Source organism: Caretta caretta, chromosome 2 (assembly GCF_965140235.1).
Source record: "Caretta caretta isolate rCarCar2 chromosome 2, rCarCar1.hap1, whole genome shotgun sequence".
NCBI classification, from domain to species: domain Eukaryota; kingdom Metazoa; phylum Chordata; order Testudines; family Cheloniidae; genus Caretta; species Caretta caretta.
In genome coordinates this window covers 198377499-198401606 of record NC_134207.1, presented here as the reverse complement: position 1 = coordinate 198401606, position 24108 = coordinate 198377499, and the positions used below count along the sequence as shown (strand labels likewise).

Sequence of the window (24108 nt, the reverse complement as noted above, 5' to 3'; positions counted from 1 at the left end):
CCCTGTCTTCCATTCAGAGCTGCACCCCATCAAAAAAGCACAAGAAACTACTCTCTGGATGTCCATCAAGCCTTGGCATTCTACCTACAGAGGACAAAACCTTTCAGGGAATCTCCTAAATTGTCTCCTTTGCAGAACATACAAGAGGGGAAGTGATCTCCTCACAGAGACTTTCCAAATGGATTATGGGCTGCATCCTGCATTTCTTATGAGTTAATGGTGACACCCCCCACGCCCTCAAGATGTTAGGGCCCACTTGACCAGAAACTAGGCTGCATCAGTAGCATTGCTTCAAGATGTCCCTCTTCTGGAGATATGTAGAGCAGCAGTATCGGGCTCTGTTCCCACTTTTGCAAAATATTATGCCCTGGTACAAGTTTCTACAGCAGATACAGTCTTTGGCAGTCCTGCAGTAGGTGATAAATCAGGGTTCCTTGCACCATCCCCCTCAATTAATACAACTTTGTCACCTCAAGTGGAGTATGCGTAGGGACCATTACTCAAAGAAGAAAGAAAGGTTATTTACCTTGTATAGTAACTGGAATTATACTAAACTGGGAGGAGTGGTAGATACGCTGGAGGGGAGGGATAGGATACAGAAAGACCTAGACAAATTGGAGGATTGGGCCAAAAGAAATCTGATGAGGTTCAATAAGGATAAGTGCAGGGTCCTGCACTTAGGACGGAAGAACCCAATGCACAGCTACAGACTAGGGACCGAATGGCTAGGCAGCAGTTCTGCGGAAAAGGACCTAGGGGTGACAGTGGACGAGAAGCTGGATATGAGTCAGCAGTGTGCCCTTGTTGCCAAGAAGGCCAATGGCATTTTGGGATGTAGAAGTAGGGGCATAGCGAGCAGATCGAGGGACGTGATCGTTCCCCTCTATTCGACATTGGTGAGGCCTCATCTGGAGTACTGTGTCCAGTTTTGGGCCCCACACTTCAAGAAGGATGTGGATAAATTGGAGAGAGTCCAGCGAAGGGCAACAAAAATGATTAGGGGACTGGAACACATGAGTTATGAGGAGAGGCTGAGGGAGCTGGGATTGTTTAGCCTGCAGAAGAGAAGAATGAGGGGGGATTTGATAGCTGCTTTCAACTACCTAAAAGGGGGTTCCAAAGAGGATGGCTCTAGACTGTTCTCAATTGTAGCAGATGACAGAACGAGGAGTAATGGTCTCAAGTTGCAGTGGGGGAGGTTTAGATTGGACATTAGGAAAAACTTTTTCACTAAGAGGATGGTGAAACACTGGAATGCGTTACCTAGGGAGGTGGTAGAATCTCCTTCCTTAGAGGTTTTTAAGGTCAGGCTTGACAAAGCCCTGGCTGGGATGATTTAACTGGGAATTGGTCCTGCTTTGAGCAGGGGGTTGGACTAGATGACCTTCTGGGGTCCCTTCCAACCCTGATATTCTATGATTCTATGAATTCTTCAAGCTGTGTGGTCCCTATCTGTATTCTACTACCCACCCTCCTTCCCCTCTGCTGCAGAGCCTTATCCTCGGGCTGTTTGTGGTAGAAAGGCAACTGGAGAAGGAGGCGGTTCGCACCTTCTCTTATGCACTCGGTTTGGAGCCCAAGGAGGAGAGGTGCACAGGTGTGGACCAAAAGAAACTGCTAGAAAAAAAATATGGTCTCAGGCTCATGGAGTGCATGCACACCCCTCGAGTGAAATACAGATAGGGATCACACATCTTGACAAACTCCCGTCACTGTATAGGTAAATAACCTTTCATTTGTGAAGATTAAATAGTTAACACTTGTAAAGTGCTACATAAATCCTAAAATTCCCCTGAAATGTACTGAACCATTCAGTTGTTGAAGCACATATAGCCCTATGACTTCCATTTATTTGGACAGCTGTTCCATAGAAAATTTTGTAGAGCACTTGCAACAACACTGGGATCCCAACCCAGGAAATCGGACTCCACTTCTGTAGCAGGAGACCAGGTGAGATGTAAAGATCATCTATATATACACATTTTAGATAAAGTGTGCCATTTAAGTTTTCTCCATCTACCTAAGCAGTTTGGGTGTGCTCAGCAGTATTTGCGCATCTCAATTTGAGGTGTATCATAAAGAACCATCTCAGTGCTCTGCCTCAAAATTCTTAGGCCAGCCATGCTCATAGGGGAATGAGCATTAGCCCTGGTCTACACTAGGACTTTAGGTCGAATTTAGCAGCGTTAAATCGATTTAAACCTGCACCCGTCCACACAATGAAGCCCTTTATTTCGACTTAAAGGGCTCTTAAAATCGATTTCCTTACTCCACCCCTGACAAGTGGATTAGCGCTTAAATCGACGTTGCCGGCTCGAATTTGGGGTACTGTGGACACAATTCGATGGTATTGGCCTCCGGGAGCTATCCCAGAGTGCTCCATTATGACCGCTCTGGACAGCACTCTCAACTCAGATGCACTGGCCAGGTAGACAGGAAAAGAACCGCGAACTTTTGAATCTCATTTCCTGTTTGGCCAGCGTGGCAAGCTGCAGGTGACCATGCAGAGCTCATCAGCACAGGTGACCATGATGGAGTCCCAGAATCGCAAAAGAGCTCCAGCATGGACCGAACGGGAGGTACGGGATCTGATCGCTGTTTGGGGAGAGGAATCCGTGCTATCAGAACTCCGTTCCAGTTTTCGAAATGCCAAAACCTTTCTGAAAATCTCCCAGGGCATGAAGGACAGAGGCCATAACAGGGACCCGAAGCAGTGCCGCGTGAAACTGAAGGAGCTGAGGCAAGCCTACCAGAAAACCAGAGAGGCGAACAGCCGCTCTGGGTCAGAGCCCCAAACATGCCGCTTCTGTGATGAGCTGCATGCCATTTTAGGGGGTTCAGCCACCACTACCCCAGCCGTGTTGTTTGACTCCTTCAATGGAGATGGAGGCAATACGGAAGTAGGTTTTGGGGACGAAGAAGATGATGATGAGGAGGTTGTAGATAGCTCACAGCAAGCAAGCGGAGAAACCGGTTTTCCCGACAGCCAGGAACTGTTTCTCACCCTAGACCTGGAGCCAGTACCCCCCGAACCCACCCAAGGCTGCCTCCTGGACTCAGCAGGCGGAGAAGGGACCTCTGGTGAGTGTACCTTTTAAAATGCTATACATGGTTTAAAAGCAAGCATGTGAAAGGATTACTTTGCCCTGGCATTTGCGGTTCTGCCTTTGCAAAAGGTTTCTGGGGAGGGCAGCCTTATTTCGTCCTTCATGGTAGGACACTTTACCACTCCAGGCCAGTAACACGTACTCGGGAATCACTGTAGAACAAAGCATTGCAGTGTATGTTTGCTGGCATTCAACCAAAATCCGTTCACGCGGTGGGAGGAGGCAAAATGCGACCTTGTAACAAAAGCACATGTGCTATGTATGTAATGTTAACAGCAAGGTTTACCCTGAAAGAGTGTAGCCACTGTTTTATAAAATGTGTCTTTTTAAATACCACTGTCCCTTTTTTTTTCTCCACCAGCTGCATGTGTTTCAATGATCACAGGATCTTCTCCTTCCCAGAGGCTAGTGAAGCTTAGAAAGAAAAAAAAACGCACTCGTGATGAAATGTTCTCCGAGCTCATGCTGTCCTCCCACACTGACAGAGCACAGACGAATGCGTGGAGGCAAATAATGTCAGAGTGCAGGAAAGCACAAAATGACCGGGAGGAGAGGTGGAGGGCTGAAGAGAGTAAGTGGCAGGCTGAAGAGAGTAAGTGGCGGGCTGATGACAGGGCTGAAGCTCAAAGGTGGCGGCAGCGTGATGAGAGGAGGCAGGATTCAATGCTGAGGCTGCTGCAGGACCAAACCAGTATGCTCCAGTGTATGGTTGAGCTGCAGCAAAGGCAGCTGGAGCACAGACTGCCACTGCAGCCCCTCTGTAACCAACCGCCCTCCTCCCCAAGTTCCATAGCCTCCACACCCAGACGCCCAAGAATGCGGTGGGGGGGCCTCCGGCCAACCAGCCACTCCACCACAGAGGATTGCCCAAAAAAAAGAAGGCTGTCATTCAATAAATTTTAAAGTTGTAAACTTTTAAAGTGCTGTGCTTAAAGTGCTGTGTGGCATTTTCCTTCGCTCCTCCACCACCCCTCCTGGGATACCTTGGTAGTCATCCCCCTATTTGTGTGATGAATGAATAACGAATGCATGACTGTGAAGCAGCAATGACTTTATTGGCTCTGCAAGCAATGATTAAAGGGAGGAGGGGAGGGTGGTTAGCTTACAGGGAAGTAGAGTGAACCAAGGGGCGGGGGCGTTCATCAAGGAGAAACAAACAGAACTTTCACACCGTAGCCTGGCCAGTCATGAAACTGGTTTTCAAAGCTTCTCTGATGCGTACCGCGCCCTCCTGTGCTCTTCTAACCGCCTTGGTGTCTGGCTGCGCGTAACCAGCAGCTAGGCGATTTGCCTCAACCTCCCACCCCGCCATAAACGTCTCCCCCTTACTCTCACCGATATTGTGGAGCACACAGCAAGCAGTAATAACAGTGGGAATATTGGTTTCGCTGAGGTCTAAGCGAGTCAGTAAACTGCGCCAGCGCGCCTTTAAACGTCCAAATGCACATTCTACCACCATTCTGCACTTGCTCAGCCTGTAGTTGAACAGCTCCTGACCACTGTCCAGGCTGCCTGTGTATGGCTTCATGAGCCATGGCATTAAGGGGTAGGCTGGGTCCCCAAGGATACATATAGGCATTTCAACATCCCCAACAGTTATTTTCTGGTCTGGGAATAAAGTCCCTTCCTGCAGCTTTTGAAACAGACCAGAGTTCCTGAAGATGCGAGCATCATGCACCTTTCCCGGCCATCCCACGTTGATGTTGGTGAAACGTCCCTTGTGATCCACCAGAGCTTGCAGCACTATCGAAAAGTACCCCTTGCGGTTTATGTACTCGGCGGCTTGGTGCTCCGGTGCCAATATAGGGATATTGGTTCCGTCTATAGCCCCACCACAGTTAGGGAATCCCATTGCAGCAAAGCCATCCACTATGACCTGCACATTTCCCAGGGTCACTACCCTTGATATCAGCAGATCTTTGATTGCGTGGGCTACTTGCATCACAGCAGCCCCCACAGTAGATTTGCCCACTCCAAATTGATTCCCAACTGACCGGTAGCTGTCTGGCGTTGCAAGCTTCCAGAGGGCTATCGCCACTCGCTTCTCAACTGTGAGGGCTGCTCTCATCTTGGTATTCATGCGCTTCAGGGCAGGGGAAAGCAAGTCACAAAGTTCCATGAAAGTGCCCCTACGCATGCGAAAGTTTCGCAGCCACTGGGAATCGTCCCAGACCTGCAACACTATGCGGTCCCACCAGTCTGTGCTTGTTTCCCGAGCCCAGAATCGGCGTTCCACAGCATGAACCTGCCCCATTAGCACCATGATGCATGCATTGTCAGGGCCCATGCTTTCAGAGAAATCTGTGTCCATGTCCTGATCACTCACGGGACCGCGCTGACGTCGCCTCCTCGCCCGGTATCGCGTTGCCAGGTTCTGGTGCTGCATATACTGCTGAATAATGCGTGTGGTGGTTAATGTGCTCCTAATTGCCAAAGTGAGCTGAGCGGGCTCCATGCTTGCCGTGGTATGGCGTCTGCACAGGTAACTCAGGAAAAAAGGCGCGAAATGATTGTCTGCCCTTGCTTTCACGGGGGGGGGGGGAGGGAGGGAACGGGGGGCTGACGATATGTACCCAGAACCACCCGCGACAATGTTTTAGCCCCATCAGGCATTGGGATCTCAACCCAGAATTCCAATGGGCAGCGGAGACTGCGGGAACTGTGGGATAGCTACCCACAGTGCAACGCTCCGGAAGTCGACGCTTGCCTCGGTACTGTGGAAGCGCTCCGCCGAGTTAATGCACTTAATGCACTTAGAGCATTTTCTGTGGGGACACACACACTCGAATATATAAAACCGATTTCTAAAAAACCGACTTCTATAAATTCGACTTAATTTCGTAGTGTAGACATACCCTTAGTGTACATGGGATCGATGTCAGAAATGAGAGGACGGAGGAGATCCACTAGACATACTCAGAAAAGATAGGGAAGAAACTGAGACGAGTGGGAAAGAATGAAAGGAAGGATGATTGAAATGCCAAGTAAAAGGAGGAAATAACTGGTCATAAGAAGGATATGATGGATGAAGAGAGATCCTTAAAATCCAAAGGAATCGAGGAGAGAAGGATAAGAAGAATATTAAGTTTTAAGGAGGGGATTATATTTTTTAATTGCATCCAACAAGAAACTCGAACAAATCCTTTCTCCTACAATTTAGAAATCCCTCCTTTGAAAGAGCTTATAGGTAAGTGGGTGGGATATCTTTCTCTAAAATGACATAAACTATACCCTGGCAGCTGAAAAACTTTTTACCATGTGATCCTGAAAATTTTAAATCCATATATAGAAAAGGAAATATTAGAATAGAGGTAAATCAAACTTAAGGTCTTAATGACAGGAATATCATCAAATTAATACATTGTGTCTATTTGAATTTCAGTTGGTCATTAATAAACTTTGTTCCAGAGGAAATGTGACCTCTTGTTCCAAATGAAGTGGCTGAAGAAGCAGGCAAAATACAAAGCAAAAAAGAGATGATGTCAAACAGGAGAGTATGCAGAGGAAATAATTGACAGTACCCTCTAGACTGTAAAAATTACCTGCAGCCTGCCCTAGGTTTCGAGCTCTTTTGATAACACTGTGCATTTGTAGGTGGCTCAATCTGTTTTCCATTTTCTGTGTATGTCAAGGGAATAGGTTTACTGAGAGTTGTAAAACTAGTCATATCGCTTTACATAGCACGGATTTCCAAGAGAACAGGAACATAAATCTACATTGTTGTATTATTGTGTGGTTGGTGGTACATCAGTCATTAACTCACAAGAAGGTATTCCAGAGGGTATTATTGATCTACTGATAGTAATTCTGATATGCTCTACTTTTGCACTTTGAGATTTTCTTTCTTTTTTTTTTTTTTTTTTTGGTTACATAATACAGATACTGTGAAAAGAAAATGTACAGCTAATATCAGGGTGCACTGATTTAAGTCACCAATTTGAATCACAATATGAATCAGGAAGTAGGTAACTTAAATCAAGGTGATCTATTTTAATCCCATTTTCTATTTGTACTTTTTAGTTTATTTTTCTAAAGAAAGGTTGCGTCTCATTGGTTACTAACCCTTAAAACATGTTAATTTGCAACTAAATACAGCCTTTTTACTAAATTTGAAACTTCTTTTTGCTTACCAAGAAGATACTGTATGTATGCACATTTATTTAAGCTTAACATACTTATTCCGATTCTTAATTTTTACGTGTTTATTATGTTAGAAAATGGTGAATTTCAAATTTATTTACTAAATGACTAATTTTTTACTCATAATTTCTGTCAGGCTGCATTTGGATGTAAATTGGAATTCAATTAAAATGCACAGAAATAGCACTTTCAAATTGTTTTATTTAACTTATAAACAATCTTAAATGTGCTGGTTACATAAGGAAAAAACCCTAAGTCTATCAAAACATGTTATGCATTTAAAACTAAATGATTTTTTTTAAACAAAGGAAGTATTGTCTGTAGTTAATGAATTGAACTGATTGTTTCTGGTCACCTTATCCTTCAAGATTTATGAACTAGTAGAGCTCCTCCTCTTAGCCTTTTTTTTATTAATAGATTGGAAGAGGGAAAACAAGCTTTCCTGCTTCTTAACTTTGAATGAACTAGTCATTAAACTGATCTAATTGAATAAACTGAAATGAAGAAATATTCTCTTGGCACATGCAGAAGAAGCTACTGCTGTCAAAAGCAGTTTAGCACTTTTCGCAAATTCTGGCTGTGTGTGCTTAGTCAGTGACTTCCACCAATCGAGTGGTATGACTTTCTTTAAAACTTCAGCAGCAAAAATGTACTGCTAGAATATTTTTAAAAAATTAATTTAAATGAGCTTAATAGATTATACCTAGGTGTGGGTTGTCATAATTTCAAATTTGATTTTAAATAAATTTGTTATAAAAGAAAAATGTATTTAAAGAAAAAAATTGAAATTTTAAATCATTGATTTTTATCCACCCTGGCTAATATACTTTGTGATCCTAGATATCTATCCTATTCTATTCTATTGTAGAATTTGAAATGTCCTTACAAGGCAATTTATACAAGTATGTAAGTGGTCACAAGGGCTGGACAAATTAGTAATTGTTGCTAACTGTTGTGAAAACTTATCAAATCAGCGTACTAACAATATGACTCTATGATCTGGAAGCAGCTGTATTAAATGAAGCAGACATCAGAAATCTGGAGGCAGTAGAGATGAGAGTTCTTTGAAAGAAGGCAGGTGTAAAGTGAAATTAATTTAAGACCAGTGAAGTTAGAAGGAGAGTAGGAAATGAAATCAGGGAACGGAGTTGGCTACAATCAAAAAGATGACTGTGGGGAGGATGCTACTGAAAACTGACAGATGATGGCATGCCAGAGAAGATAATGCAAAGATAACCAACGTCAGTCCGACCAAGAGGCCAGGCATTGTTCACAAGAACATGACCAGGCTGGGCTTAATGGAGGAGCAAGCCATGGATAGGAATGAATGGTAATCCTGTACTGCTCCCCATGTCTTTAAAGATGCTTTAGTATAAAAAAGAAGAAAGAAGCTTACTATTGCAGGTGCTTCACTTCTGATATAGTGAACTGTAGGTATTCTGAAATGCCAAGTTAAAGCCTGCCATGTGCTCTGCACTGAAGATGGTTAGTAATAGTTTGGTAGAATTTAACTGTGTGTGGGGGCGGGGGGGGAGAGGAGAGGGATGCTATAGGTCTGTGTATGATAAATGTGCCGTGATCATAATTCAGCAGAAAACCAGGGCATGGATCTAGTGTTCCACAATTCTCTGGTGATGCTCTCAGAGTATCATAAAAGGGTGTGAACAAGGAGAAATGTGCTATACTGGTGTGAAGAATGTGGGAGATATCTGTATTAATATTCTGAAGGGTCTCTGTCTCTGGGGTTTGGTTGTTGTGGTGTTGGCTGACAAGTAACAAAGATCTAAACCAATCTAAACCAGTCTTCATTAGGTTTGGTCTGCAGGACATCCAGTCTAAAAGGGGTTTCTACCCTGAGAAAATGACAGGTGTGGACCTGTCACTTGGAAAGGGTGCCCACGGAGAGAGAGTGAGCGGGTTGAAGGTACAGCTAACCTTGGAATTGTAACAAACTGGTAAAGTCAAATGAGTTATTTCTTCATGGAAAAAGTAAGAGGTCAGAGGAGAGGTGTGGCATTTGTGGGTAGAGCAAAGGATTTTGGTATGGGTGGTGTGGTTTGTTAGATGTTGAAAGGACAGACAAATTTGTTGTGGCAGTGAGGAGTCTGAATGCATTTGGGTAGTGTGAGGTTTGCATATTTAGGGAATGTATTGATGGTGGTCTGTTGATTTATTTAGTAATTGTGCTTGTGGGATTTGCATTTTAAGCAGCTTTACTCCTAAGCAAATTAATAAAGATTCATGCTTTTGGGGAGGAGAGGTAAATTCTAAATAGGTGGGAAACCAGCATGTACTGTCTTTTCTGAAATTGTCCATTCTACTCCTGCATGTGCCATTGAAATGTTGAGCTGAATTATCTAAATCTACCAACAGTGATCAAAATAAAAATCTGTTGGTCTAAGTTTTGCACAGTTACATTGATAAATCTGGAATAATAAAGTGAAATAATGGAATTACTCAATATTTAGACCACTGAAATTGAAAGCAGAATTTGAGTCTTTTTCTGTCAGTGTGGTTAGTCAGAAATATTCTGGTGTCATTAGTTACCATAATAGATTCTCAAAAAGAAAAGGAGTACTTGTGGCACCTTAGAGACTAACCAATTTATTTGAGCATAAGCTTTCGTGAGCTACAGCTCACTGCGAATACAGACTAATACGGCTGTTACTCTGAAACCCATAATAGATTCTGTTACTACTTTCAGTCAAAGAACAAAACAGTAATTTTTTCTTGACTCCAGAATTAGAGAAGATATTTGTGTTGTTGTTTTTCCTTTTTTTTGTTTTTCTCTTTTGTGGAAAAATTGTACAGATGTTAATAGGGATGAAATGTATAGAATTCCATAGAAATTACTTACTAAATTGAATACAGAATGATGCATTCTTTCTATAGAATTTGTAAACCAGCCTATAGCAGGTAATAGAGAATTGTATTCCTGTGATAGAATTCTATTGGCTTGTTTAAGAAAGGTTATCCTTTTATTCCATAGGGTTTTTCAGTAAGTGCCTCCCCTCTTCCCTCCCCCCCCCCCCGGATTCCCTTTAAACTGCTTAATTCTAGGCTAGATAGGTATGTTTATCAGTTACCTTCCTAGACTCTTTCTCAGAGGTATAATTTCATTAACTGGGTTTTCATTCATTACTATGCTTACCTTCATCTGAATTTACAATGTGGCCTATTATTCAACTTACAGACTGATGACTCATTCTTTTGCTTCACTGGTTTGTTGCAGGTAATTCTGTCCCTACCTTACTGAAGCTTTAATATGTACCTAATAAAAAATGTTTACAGCAGTCAATGTAGTTCTTGTAATCCCACAAAGAGGTTTGTCTTGCTTTTAAAAATTGTATTATTGAAACAAAATAATATATAGACTTTTGGTCTACTTTAATCTCTTCTACTTTACATACTCTTGGACTTCAGTGTATGGGAAGGAGCTTCAGGGGCAGATGTTCCCCTTCGCTTGCTGTATGCATGGGGAAGGGTGACAGTGTCTGTGGAACTGGAGTGGGGAGCTCAGAAGAAGATAGACCTAGTTGCAGTGCAATCCAAAGCATGCTACCCCATAACTTGTGCAAATCCCTCTGAGGGGAAGACCTCTTGGTTCAGTATCTATCCACAGTTTGGGGGGGGTGGAAATGAAGGAGCTGCTTCTCTTTGTGACATTTCCAACAGGAGTTAATGCCCATTTTCAATACATCATCTTCCCTCATTAGAAGTAAGGGGTAAACTGACAAGGTGTGGGTGGAGAGCTTACACTGCACGGCGGTTCATGGAGGTGTGCTACTGGCAGGAACAATAAGGTTAAGAAGCACCGGAGATGGCTTTGCTCCCTGCATCATTTTCTTGGGACTTAGCTTGCTTTCCCTGTGGCTTCTGGGATTCTGCAGAATTTTCAGGCTGCATCTCCTCCTAGCCCTGCACCAGGGCAAAATCCCTCCATTCTCAAGTGAGAAGCCATTTGCTGCAACCACTCAGCACATCTGCAGGTGCTTTGGTCACACTCCCTCACAAACCACTTACATCCATTTCTGGAGCTGTGGTAGCCCTGTTTATCCTCTCCCTTCAGCATACAGAAGATTACAGGTGGCTTGTATTGCCACAGCCTTCCACTGGGGAAACCTTTTGTCATCTTGAGTCCTGTCTCATGTGTATAGAAGCTGGAGAAATCCTGGTCTGAATCTCTCCATATCTACTGTAGATTTAAAAAGGAATATATTATAATCCTGTAAACCAAAATAAAAATGATACTTCTTCAAATCACATATTTGTATGTTATGTTTTCGCTACCAATATGTCTCTCTCTATGCTACTTATTAGTCAGGCTTTTAGTTAGGTTTTGTAACCATGAAGTTATTGGATTATTGTGTAGGTATGAAAAAGTTTTTTGTTGACCTATGGTGCCTGACAGACGCCGAATGTGGACTAATTCTGTTTTACAGTTTGTGCATACTGTATGTGGGAGTGTAAAGAAAGAATTTGTCACTATTGAATTTCAGAAGGAATCCATATAGGAAAAATGTTTAGAATATTTGGAAAGAAAAAAAATGGAAAGTGCACAAATTGAACATGAGGCATAAAGTTCAAGTTTCTGTACGAGTGAATGAGAAGCATCCCAGTGTTCTTTGGAAAACTGAAATACTATAATTTTATATACAGAATAGTAGTGTTTGTACCATGCTGCAAGTTGGCAGAGCTAACTATTAAAAAACCTCCAGCATGTTTTAATTGTACCACTGAAATTTGATTGTACTAGTTGCATACAATGAACGAATATTCTGATAAAACAGACACATGTCTTGTCTGATGCTATTCATTCTCTTGCAGTTGAGATATATTTTAAAATATTAGTTATAAACAACATGAATAAGAAAGCAAAATGCAGTCCTGTTGTCTGAATGAAAGTTTCTCATGGAGTGACCCTTCTGCTTTAGTGCTTTAATATTAAATAAAAATCTTTACTGTCTTTGAAGACATTTTCCCCCACTTTGTCTTTCTAAACTGCTTAACAAATAGAATAGACCTTCTGCTTGTCATTCTAAAGGGAAATGATTTTGCACTTCATTACTTTTCTTTACCAAAAATTGAATCTCATTTACTTTATAAAGTCATGGATGAATAAACCAGGTTAAGTAATGTTTTTGCTAATGCCCAGGTAAACTCTTGAATTTTTTATGCATGGACTTATGGGCTAAAAAATGCCTCCTGTGCCCTGGTCTACACTATTTCGACTTAAAGGGCTCTTAAAATCGATTTCCTTACTCCACCCCTGACAAGTGGATTAGCGCTTAAATCGACGTTGCCGGCTCGAATTTGGGGTACTGTGGACACAATTCGACGGTATTGGCCTCAGGGAGCTATCCCAGAGTGCTCCATTGTGACCGCTCTGGACAGCACTCTCAACTCAGATGCACTGGCCAGGTAGACAGGAAAAGAACCGCGAACTTTTGAATCTCATTTCCTGTTTGGCCAGCGTGGCAAGCTGCAGGTGACCATGCAGAGCTCATCAGCACAGGTGACCATGATGGAGTCCCAGAATCGCAAAAGAGCTCCAACATGGACCGAACGGGAGGTACGGGATCTGATCGCTGTATGGGGAGAGGAATCCGTGCTATCAGAACTCCGTTCCAGTTTTCGAAATGCCAAAACCTTTGTGAAAATCTCCCAGGGCATGAAGGACAGAGGCCATAACAGGGACCCGAAGCAGTGCCGCGTGAAACTGAAGGAGCTGAGGCAAGCCTACCAGAAAACCAGAGAGGCGAACGGCCGCTCCGGGTCAGAGCCCCAAACATGCCGCATTTATGATGAGCTGCATGCCATTTTAGGGGGTTCAGCCACCACTACCCCAGCCGTGTTGTTTGACTCCTTCAATGGAGATGGAGGCAATACGGAAGCAGGTTTTGGGGACGAAGAAGATGCTGCTGCTGCTGCTGATGATGAGGTTGTAGATAGCTCACAGCAAGCAAGAGGAGAAAACGGTTTTCCTGACAGCCAGGAACTGTTTCTCACCCTGGACCTGGAGCCAGTACCCCCCGAACCCACCCAAGGCTGCCTTCTGGACCCAGCAGGCGGAGAAGGGACCTCCGGTGAGTGTACTTTTTAAAATACTATACATGGTTTAAAAGCAAGCATGTGAAAGGATTATTTTGCCCTGGCATTCGCGGCTCTCCTGGATGTACTCCCAAAGCCTTTGCAAAAGGTTTCTGGGGAGGGCAGCCTTATTACGTCCTTCATGGTAGGACACTTTACCACTCCAGGCCAGTAACACGTACTCGGGAATCATTGTACAACAAAGCATTGCAGTGTATGTTTGCTGGCATTCAAACAACATCCGTTCTTTATCTCTCTGTGTTATCCTCAGGAGAATGAGATATCATTCATGGTCACCTGGTTGAAATAGAGTGCTTTTCTTCAGGGGACTCTCAGAGGAGCCCATTCCTGCTGGGCTGTTTGCCTGTGGCTAAACAGAAATGTTCCCCGCTGTTAGCCACAGGGAGGGGGGAGGGTTGAGGGGGTAGCCACACGGTGGGGGGAGGCAAAATGCGACCTTGTAACGAAAGCACATGTGCTATGTATGTAATGTTAACAGCAAGGTTTACCCTGAAAGAGTGTAGCCACTGTTTTATAAAATGTGTCTTTTTAAATACCGCTGTCCCATTTTTTTCTCCACCAGCTGCATGTGTTTCAATGATCACAGGATCTTCTCCTTCCCAGAGGCTAGTGAAGCTTAGAAAGAAAAAAAAACGCACTCGAGATGAAATGTTCTCTGAGCTCATGCTGTCCTCCCACACTGACAGAGCACAGACGAATGCATGGAGGCAAATAATGTCAGAGTGCAGGAAAGCACAAAATGACCAGGAGGAGAGGTGGCGGGCTGAAGAGAGTAAGTGGCGGGCTGAAGACAGGGCTGAAGCTCAAATGTGGCAGCAGCGTGATGAGAGGAGGCAGGATTCAATGCTGAGGCTGCTGGAGGACCAAACCAGTATGCTCCAGTGTATGGTTGAGCCGCAGCAAAGGCAGCTGGAGCACAGACTGCCACTACAGTCCCTGTGTAACCAACCGCCCTCCTCCCCAAGTTCCATAGCCTCCACACCCAGACGCCCAAGAACGCGGTGGGCGGGCCACCGGCCAACCAGCCACTCCGCCACAGAGGATTGCCCAAAAAAAAGAAGGCTGGCATTCAATAAATTTTAAAGTTGTAAACTTTTAAAGTGCTGTGTGGCATTTTCCTTCCCTCCTCCACCACCCCTCCTGGGCTACCTTGGTAGTCATCCCCCTATTTGTGTGATGAATGAATAAAGAATGCATGAATGTGAAGCAACAATGACTTTATTGCCTCTGACAGCGGTGATTGAAGGGAGGAGGGAAGGGTGGTTAGCTTACAGGGAAGTAGAGTGAACCAAGGGGCGGGGGGTTTCATCAAGGAGAAACAAACAAAACTTTCACACCATAGCCTGGCCAGTCATGACACTGGTTTTCAAAGCTTCTCTGATGCGTACCGCGCCCTCCTGTGCTCTTCTAACCGCCCTGGTGTCTGGCTGCGCATAACCAGCAGCCAGGCGATTTGCCTCAACCTCCCACCCCACCATAAACGTCTCCCCCTTACTCTCACCGATATTGTGGAGCACACAGCAAGCAGTAATAACAGTGGGAATATTGGTTTCGCTGAGGTCTAAGCGAGTCAGTAAACTGCGCCAGCGCGCCTTTAAACGTCCAAATGCACATTCTACCACCATTCTGCACTTGCTCAGCCTGTAGTTGAACAGCTCCTGACTACTGTCCAGGCTGCCTGTGTACGGCTTCATGAGCCATGGCATTAAGGGGTAGGCTGGGTTCCCAAGGATACATATAGGCATTTCAACATCCCCAACAGTTATTTTCTGGTCTGGGAATAAAGTCCCTTCCTGCAGCTTTTGAAACAGACCAGAGTTCCTGAAGATGCGAGCGTCATGTACCTTTCGCGGCCATCCCACGTTGATGTTGGTGAAACGTCCCTTGTGATCCACCAGAGCTTGTAGCACTATTGAAAAGTACCCCTTGCAGTTTATGTACTCGGCGGCTTGGTGCTCCGGTGCCAAGATAGGGATATGGGTTCCGTCTATGGCCCCACCACAGTTAGGGAATCCCATTGCAGCAAAGCCATCCACTATGACCTGCACATTTCCCAGGGTCACTACCCTTGATATCAGCAGATCTTTGATTGCGTGGGCTACTTGCATCACAGCAGCCCCCACAGTAGATTAGCCCACTCCAAATTGATTCCCAACTGACCGGTAGCTGTCTGGCGTTGCAAGCTTCCACAGGGCTATCGCCACTTGCTTCTCAACTGTGAGGGCTGCTCTCATCTTGGTATTCATGCGCCTCAGGGCAGGGGAAAGCAAGTCACAAAGTTCCATGAAAGTGCCCTTACGCATGCGAAAGTTTCGCAGCCACTGGGAATCGTCCCAGACCCGCAACACTATGCGGTCCCACCAGTCTGTGCTTGTTTCCCGAGCCCAGAATCGGCGTTCCACAGCATGAACCTGCCCCATTAGCACCACGATGCATGCATGGGCAGGGCCCATGCTTTCAGAGAAATCTGTGTCCATGTCCTGATCACTCACATGACCATGCTGACGTCGCCTCCTCGCCCGGTATCGCTTTGCCAGGTTCTGGTGCTGCATATACTGCTGGATAATGCGTGTGGTGTTTAATGTGCTCCTAATTGCCAAAGTGAGCTGAGCGGCCTCCATGCTTGCCTTGGTATGGCGTGCGCACAGAAAAAAGGCGCGGAACAATTGTCTGCCGTTGCTCTGACGGACGGAGCGGCGACTGACGACACGGCTTACAGGGTTGGCTTCAGGGAGCTAAAATCAACAAAGGGGGTGGCTTTACATCAAGGAGTATTTCAGGCAGGACTTCATGGAGGGTTCCAATAAGAAATGTTATTGTTCTTATTGGAACAAGGAGGTTAGCCTGGCCTCTGATTGATACATGGCTAGATTTACCTCGCTGCACCTTCTCTGTGAGTGACTGCAGTGTAACCTAGAGGAATGAGTACAAAACAAATCTGGTCTATTTCTTGTTTTGATCCACTCCATCTATCTTTTACATCTTTGGCTGGCAGCAGACGGTGCAGAAGGACTGCATGCCATCCACATCTCATGGCTGCCCGGCAGAAGATGGTACAGTACGACTGCTAGCCATCCTCATCTCTTGCCTGCCCGGCAGAAGATGGTACAATATGACTGCTAGCCATCCTCATCTCTTGCCTGCCCGGCAGAAGATGGTACAGTACGACTGCTAGCAATCCGTGTCGCCTGCCTGCTCACCATAAGACGGTTCAATAGGACTGACTGCAGGACTAAAGAGAATGACCTGGTCAAGTCACTCCAAATTTAGTCCCTGCGCCCTTGTCTGCCCAGGCGCTCCCAGCCGACGTGGCCAGGAGCACCTCGGACACGACGAGGACGGCTACCAGTCGTACTGCACCGTCTGCTGCCAGAAGGCAATGGGTTGCTGCTACTGTGTAGCAATGCCGTACCGCGTCTGCCAGCACCCAGGAGACATACGGTGACGGTTACCTGAGCGGGCTCCATGCTTGCCGTGGTATGGCGTCTGCACAGGTAACTCAGGAAAAAAGGCGCGAAACGATTGTCAGCCCTTGCTTTCACGGAGGGAGGGAAGGAAGGGGGGCCTGACGATATGTACCCAGAACCACCCGCGACAATGTTTTAGCCCCATTAGGCATTGGGATCTCAACCCAGAATTCCAATGGGCAGCGGAGACTGCGGGAACTGTGGGATAGCTGTCCACAGTGCAACGCTCCAGAAGTCGATTCTAGCCTCGGTACTGTGGAAGCACTCCGCCGAGTTAATGCACTTAATGCACTTAGAGCATTTTCTGTGGGGACACACACACTCGAATATATAAAACCGATTTCTAAAAAACCGACTTCTATAAATTCGACCTTATTCCATAGTGTAGACATACCCTGTGGAAATGTTTTGGCTGGAACTTAATTGAAGGGTCAAAATAATTCATATTACTTGTTCCATTTTTGTTAATTATATTTCCTTTGCTCGACATACATTCCCTCTCATTTTTTGTTATTTACTAGTATAAACATTTTTTCTGTAATATTGTTAGTAACCAGTTTTTTTAATTGTTTAAGTGAAATAAAGAAATGTTTATATGACACGAAAGGTAAGCATATGGGTAAAGTGAAAGAAACTAAGAGAAATAGAATAGAGTCAATTAAAGAAACAAATACATTACATCCAGAAAAACAGTCTGTGAACAGACTCAATTTGGTTAGCTTGGTTAAGAAGACTGACCAGAAATGAATCATTGTAATGTCAATTTCTAAACAATAGTGACAAGTAATATTTCACAGTGCTGGAAGGGAACATGCATGACTTCCCGCAGCTCCCATTGGCCGGGAACAGCAAACTGCAGCCACTGGGAGCTGCAAGCGGCCATACCTGAAGACGCTCAGGTAAACAAAGCATCTTGTGGCCCGCCAGGGGCTTACCCTGAACAAGCCGCGAATCAAGTTTGGGAACCCCTGGTCTAAACCAATACAGTTTAATACAGGGGTGTGGCAGGGCACTGCTAGGAAAGCCCCTAATCTGTTCCTGCCACCCAGCCCTCAATCAGGGGGAATGGATTGTAGCTGGGTAAATAGCCAGTGCTTGCCTGAGAACTGCTCACCCCTGCCAGCCTCATTAGTAGGAGCTAAAAGGCTGGGAGAAAGTGGAAGAAGGGGGACAGAGACCAGGAGGGAAAGGACAGACTCAGAGGGAGGAAGGATCCTACTATTCTATTGCTGATCAGGCCTGCGTGAGGCCAAGCCGTGTAAATAGCCTGTAAATAGCGGTAAACTGGTGGTGGGAAAGGGACACAAAATAAAGAGCACAGATATTGTACCAGCTGGGAGTGTCCCTTAGTCTTTAAGGGGTGGGGCCAAATCCAGCAGGGCGCGGCATGCACCCCCTTACAAGGGGGAACTGGGTAAAATTAAGTGGTCTGTATTATACAGGTGATCAGACTAGATAATCTAATGGTCCCCCCGGCCTTAAAATCTAGTAGTCTGTGAAGCACTGCCAGCACAAAGTGACCTTAAAGCCATCTTGTCTGGCCACTGGTAGATTCTGGCTTCATTGGGAGAGCCTCGGGTGATATAGAGCAACAGCACTACTGCAGCTTTGTCCTTCATCTTGGCCACCTGTGCAGAAAGCAGGGCTAGGGAAAGGGGAACATGGGCTGTGCTCCAGTGATCTTCATCTTGGAGCCATTGGCAACTGCAGTTTTAGAGCAGCCTTCAGAGCTAGAAGTGAGTATGGGGTCAGACTGCATCCTCCCATTTCTAACCCTGTAAGGCTATCAACTTTAAAGCCATGACACATTTAGATATAGAAAAAACTGCTACTGGCCCAGGATTATCAGGGCTCTGATGATCAGAAACCAAGCCTTTTAAAGTTAATTTTAGGGGTATCATCTGGAAATGTTTTAATTCTCCAATTTAATTTCTTGCTATTGTTTACTGGCTGATTCTAGTCTGATCTTCCTTTTGATTCTTTGAGATCCTCATTATATAGCTAACAGCCCTTGATGTAGGGCTGTGTTGCTGCCTCCTAAGTGCTGCCCCCTTTTATACTTGTAGAATTGGTAACCACTTCTCTTTGTTTCATATTTCTTCAGATTAGCAGAAAATCATTCACAGGGACTGCCAAGGGAATTTATTTTTAATAATCAGTTTATGGCCTGATCTTCTTCCTCGGTGTTTGTTTAGTTACAGCCTCTGCTCTGCTGGTTTCTTTCCTTCTAGATTCCTTATTTCACAAATTGTCATTATATACCTTGAGTTTGTTGTTTGTTTTCCTGTGCTTTAGCCTTCTTTTAATTAACATCATGATTTAACTATGATCTAGGACCAGATCAGAAGGGGGAAAGTGCAAAGATGGCTTTAAGCCACCTTTTTGGCCCTTCCTCTCCACCCAAATCTGGGGGGGGCGAGGAGGGGCCTGGTCTGGTCCTGGTCCTGAGGCGCAATTGGCCTAGAGGGTATGTCAACTCTGTACATAGGAGTGAGCCACCCAGCCCGAGGAGACAGACTCGCGTTAGTGTGCTCAAAATAGCAGTGTGGATGTGCTGTGGCGGAGACTAGCCACCACAGTTCAGACTCGTGGGATTAGGTGGGCTTGAGCGTCTGAGCTGCAGTGTCTCTACTGCTATTTTTAGCGCACTAACTGGAGCTTATCTACTGGTGCTGGGAGACTCCCTCCCAGCAGCAGTGTAGACATACTCTGTTGTACTAATGTAGATGAAATAGATGGGCTAAAGATGTGAACGTAACCCAGTCACTGTCCAACATTAAATAATATTAAACAAGGTCTGTGGTTGGTATGCAGAGACCTCAGCCTGATTAGCACCATGGCAAACACACCATTAAAAATCCTTTTAACTTTTTATTAAAGACACAGAAAAGAAGAAAAAAAGAGTTAAAGCATTTGAAACGTAAAGTATTAAGTAAGTCTTTCATTTTATCAACATTTCTTGTTCCCTTTCCCTTTAGCTGTACACAGTGTTTAAAAGGAAAAAGCCTCTTGTTTGACAGTGTCTTTGATGGTATCAGAAATTATCATAGCTGTCATCCCGGGTGGTGGTTAGAATTCAACTGGAGCGGGTAGGGATGGTGGTGTCACTTAGGTCCTCCCCGTCTCTGGCCCATTCTGGTCAGGACACTTCACAGGATCAGGCTGGTGAAGGCCCAGGTTCTCATGAAACGGGTGGCAGCCGTCTTGGTGAAGCTCCATTTGTTTGTAGCCTCCATTTGTTCTTCCTTTTCTTCTTATATACTTTCTCCATAAAATCTGTTTTCTTTTAAGGACCCAAACAGGGAGTGATGGGCGGAGTAGCCCATCCCCTCATTATTTTGATTACCAGTTAGGCCTAATATCTGACATACTAATTTTGGCTTATTAGCTTCTGGCATCACATTTTAACAAGCAGAATTTAACAAGCAGTTATTTAATAGGATCAACTTGGCCTTTTTTGTTTGGACTAATTCAGTTATTCTGCCTCCCTTTTGTTCTTTTTCCCATCAGTATTGGTAGTTATGGGTTATTGTAGCATCATATGAATTTTAACATTGTTACAGCTGATTTCACAATTTGGGTAAATTTGTAGGCCCAATTGTCACAACAACTCTTATTTGCTTTCAGTTGCACTGACTGGTATCAGTCCCCATCATGGGGGCCACGGATTGGGTAGATGTTGCAGATCCTGACCATGCTTCCTTTTCCCCCAGTCACGAGTGCGGTCTATTACGCTGGGCCTATGCCAATTCCCCCACACTTAGAAATCTTGAGGTAGCAAATTGAACAATCTTTCTGGAAGCTTTGTTATGCAGTAGTCAGTTTTATATAGTCACTACTGTGTTCCTTGCTGAATATTCCCTTCAGGTTGGTGGGCTGATGGCTACCTCATTGACTTTATCAGCACAGTTTCCCCAGCCTAATTATAATGTTGCTTTTTCTGATTTTCTTCTCCTGTGTCAGTGAAATAACTGATATGCGCTGTTCATTGTTTTTTTCAAATAGTCCCACTTCATAAATATTCTGTTAACTAGGCTAGCAAGTGCTTAAACATAGACCGTACCTCATTACTCTTCCTGGCTCATTTTACTTATATATGTTTTACCTTGTTTGCTGCCTTTTCCACTGTGAATGATGTCTGAGGAAGCCTGGGTGTAGTGGCTGCATGATGATCTGGGAAATGACCATTCAAGAGAAAAGGCCAGGCATGCTTGGGTGAAATTTATCAATAGCATATTTAAATGCATTCCTAAAAGATGGTTATGACTAAGTCCCCTAGTTTAACCATACATGGAACTGTACACATCTTTAATGTAGCCTCTTCACTGTCTAATAAGATTCTGCAGCATTTGGAGGGGGCTTGGGTAGGCCTGAACATGACAGGATGAAGAAGAGAATGAGTGCCTTGAAAAATGAGAATGCTCTCTAGACAGTCTCGTTCTCATCCCTCTTCAGAGGGAAATATACTTACAGATGTTACAAATATACTTACATCAGTTTGGGACAATGCCTTTCTCACCACATATTTTAGAAGAAGAGTTAGATATTTATATGAAAAGGAATAGCATCTGCGGTCACTAGCTAGGACTATCAATGCTTATGTATACACGGATCACCATCGGAAGTCAAGAAGACATTTTTCATGGTATGGTTTTGCAGAATTAAGTGCATTATTGGAGGACTTATGTATTTCCTGAAGCATCCACCTTTGACCAGTATAAGAACCACGTATTGATGAAGTGAACCATTTGTTTCTTTCAGTTTGGCATTTATATTCCTGTATCATGTAGGAGAAGTAGCTAAGCAAATATGTGAAGTTGGCCTTTTGTGTCTAAAATGTTTTATCAATCTTTCTGAAACCTGCTTCAGTGGCTAGCTATCACAGATACTTCCAGCTCAGAACCAGTTTTGAGAGTTTTCAGAGTAACAGCCGTGTTAGTCTGTATTCGCAAAAAGAAAAGGAGCACTTGTGGCACCTTAGAGACTAACCAATTTATTTGAGCATGAGCTTTCGTGAGCTACAGCTCACTTCATCGGATGCATACCGTGGAAACTGCAGAAGACATTATATACACACAGAGACCATGAAACAATACCTCCTCCCACCCCACTGTCCTGCTGGTAATAGCTTATCTAAAGTGATCATCAAGTGGGCCATTTCCAGCACAAATCCAGGTTTTCTCACAGTCCGCCCCCCCCCCCCCACAAACTCACTCTCCTGCTGGTAATAGCCCATCCAAAGTGACCACTCTCTTCACAATGTGTATGATAATCAAGGTGGGCCATTTCCTGCATAAATCCAGGTTCTCTCACTCCCTCACCCCCCTCCAAAAACCACACACACAAACTCACTCTCCTGCTGGTAATAGCTTATCCAAAGTGACCACTCTCCCTACAATGTGCATGATAATCAAGGTGTGCCATTTCCAGCACAAATCCAGGCTTTCTCACCCCCCCACCCCCCTGGGAACACACACACACACACACACAAACTCACTGTCCTGCTGGCAATAGCTCATCCAAACTGACCACTCTCCAAGTTTAAATCCAAGTTTAACCAGAACGTCGGGGGCGGGGTAGGAAAAAACAAGGGGAAATAGGCTACCTTGCATAATGACTTAGCCACTCCCACTCTCTATTTAAGCCTAAATTAAAAGTATCCAATTTGCAAATGAATTCCAATTCAGCAGTTTCTCGCTGGAGTCTGGATATGAAGTTTTTTTGTTGTAAGATAGCGACCTTCATGTCTGTGATTGCGTGACCAGAGAGATTGAAGTGTTCTCCGACTGGTTTATGAATGTTATAATTCTTGACATCTGATTTGTGTCCATTTATTCTTTTACGTAGAGACTGTCCAGTTTGACCAATGTAAATGGCAGAGGGGCGTTGCTGGCACATGATGGCATATATCACATTGGTGGATGTGCAGGTGAACGAGCCTCTGATAGTGTGGCTGATGTTATTTCCCCTTGTTTTTTCCTACCCCCCCCCCAGACGTTCTGGTTAAACTTGGATTTAAACTTGGAGAGTGGTCAGTTTGGATGAGCTATTGCCAGCAGGAGAGTGAGTTTGTGTGTGTGTGTGTTCCCGGGGGGTGTGGGGGTGAGAAAGCCTGGATTTGTGCTGGAAATGGCCCACCTTGATTACCATGCACATTGTAAGGAGAGTGGTCACTTTGGATAAGCTATTACCAGCAGGAGAGTGAGTTTGTGTGTGTGGTTTTTGGAGGGGGGTGAGGGAGTGAGAGAACCTGGATTTATGCAGGAAATGGCCCACCTTGATTATCATACACATTGTGAAGAGAGTGGTCACTTTGGATGGGCTATTACCAGCAGGAGAGTGAGTTTGTGGGGGGGGGGGCGGAGGGTGAGAAAACCTGGATTTGTGCTGGAAATGGCCCAACTTGATGATCACTTTAGATAAGCTATTACCAGCAGGAGAGCGGGGTGGGAGGAGGTATTGTTTCATGGTCTCTGTGTGTATATAGAAAAGGAGTACTTGTGGCACCTTAGAGTCTAACCAATTTATTTGAGCATGAGTTTTCGTGAGCTCAGCTCACTTCATCAGATGCATACCGTGGAAACTGCAGCAGACTTTATATACATACAGAGATCATGAAACAATACCTCCTCCCACCCCACTGTCCTGCTGGTAATAACTTATCTAAAGTGATCATCAAGTTGGGCCATTTCCAGCACAAATCCAGGTTTTCTCACCCTCCGCCCCCCCCCCCCCCAAACAAACTCACTCTCCTGCTGGTAATAGCCCATCCAAAGTGACCACTCTCTTCACAATGTGTATGATAATCAAGGTGGGCCATTTCCTGCACAAATCCAGGTTCTCTCACCCCCTCACCCCCCTCCAAAAACCACACACACAAACTCACTCTCCTGTCTTCTGCAGTTTCCACGGTATGCATCTGATGAAGTGAGCTGTAGCTCACGAAAGCTCATGCTCAAATAAATTGGTGAGTCTCTAAGGTGCCACAAGTACTCCTTTTCTTTTTGCGAATACAGACTAACACGGCTGTTACTCTGAAACCTGTCATTATGCAAGGCACTGCATTTAGCCGTATGGAGTGGAAATCTATCAACTGCATGAAAAAACTTGTACAGATACAGACAGACATCATCTTCCTTTCCAAATGCAAACAGATGGACATCGTACCAAAAGGACTTAAGGTAAAAAATCCATTACAATCTACATACCACACAGACTATGCTGACAGCTTGTGCCACACGCTCTCAAAGAAACTGCGGAATCACCTGATCAACATCCTCTAC

General features: G+C 44.6%; 2 protein-coding genes across 15 annotated transcripts in view; both read left to right on the top strand.

Annotated features, from left to right (window-relative positions):
• LRRC3B (leucine rich repeat containing 3B) overlaps positions 1 to 24108 on the top strand; it is a 91129-nt gene that overhangs the window by 18991 nt on the left and 48030 nt on the right. The gene's annotated exons all lie outside the window — the stretch shown is intronic.
• The window catches only part of LOC125631630 (myb/SANT-like DNA-binding domain-containing protein 7), a 115980-nt gene continuing 93963 nt past the window's right edge, over positions 2092 to 24108 (top strand). The window contains exons 1-2 of one of the 2 annotated variants that reach the window (XM_048838612.2): positions 2101 to 3081; positions 3469 to 4027. In XM_048838612.2, coding sequence (XP_048694569.2) covers positions 2502 to 3081; positions 3469 to 4010 — 1122 coding nt within the window. In that variant the 5' untranslated portion in view covers positions 2101 to 2501 and the 3' untranslated portion in view covers positions 4011 to 4027. Of the gene's footprint in view, positions 3082 to 3468; positions 4028 to 24108 lie in introns of those variants that run through there. The other variant, XM_075125736.1, reaches the window with a different exon arrangement.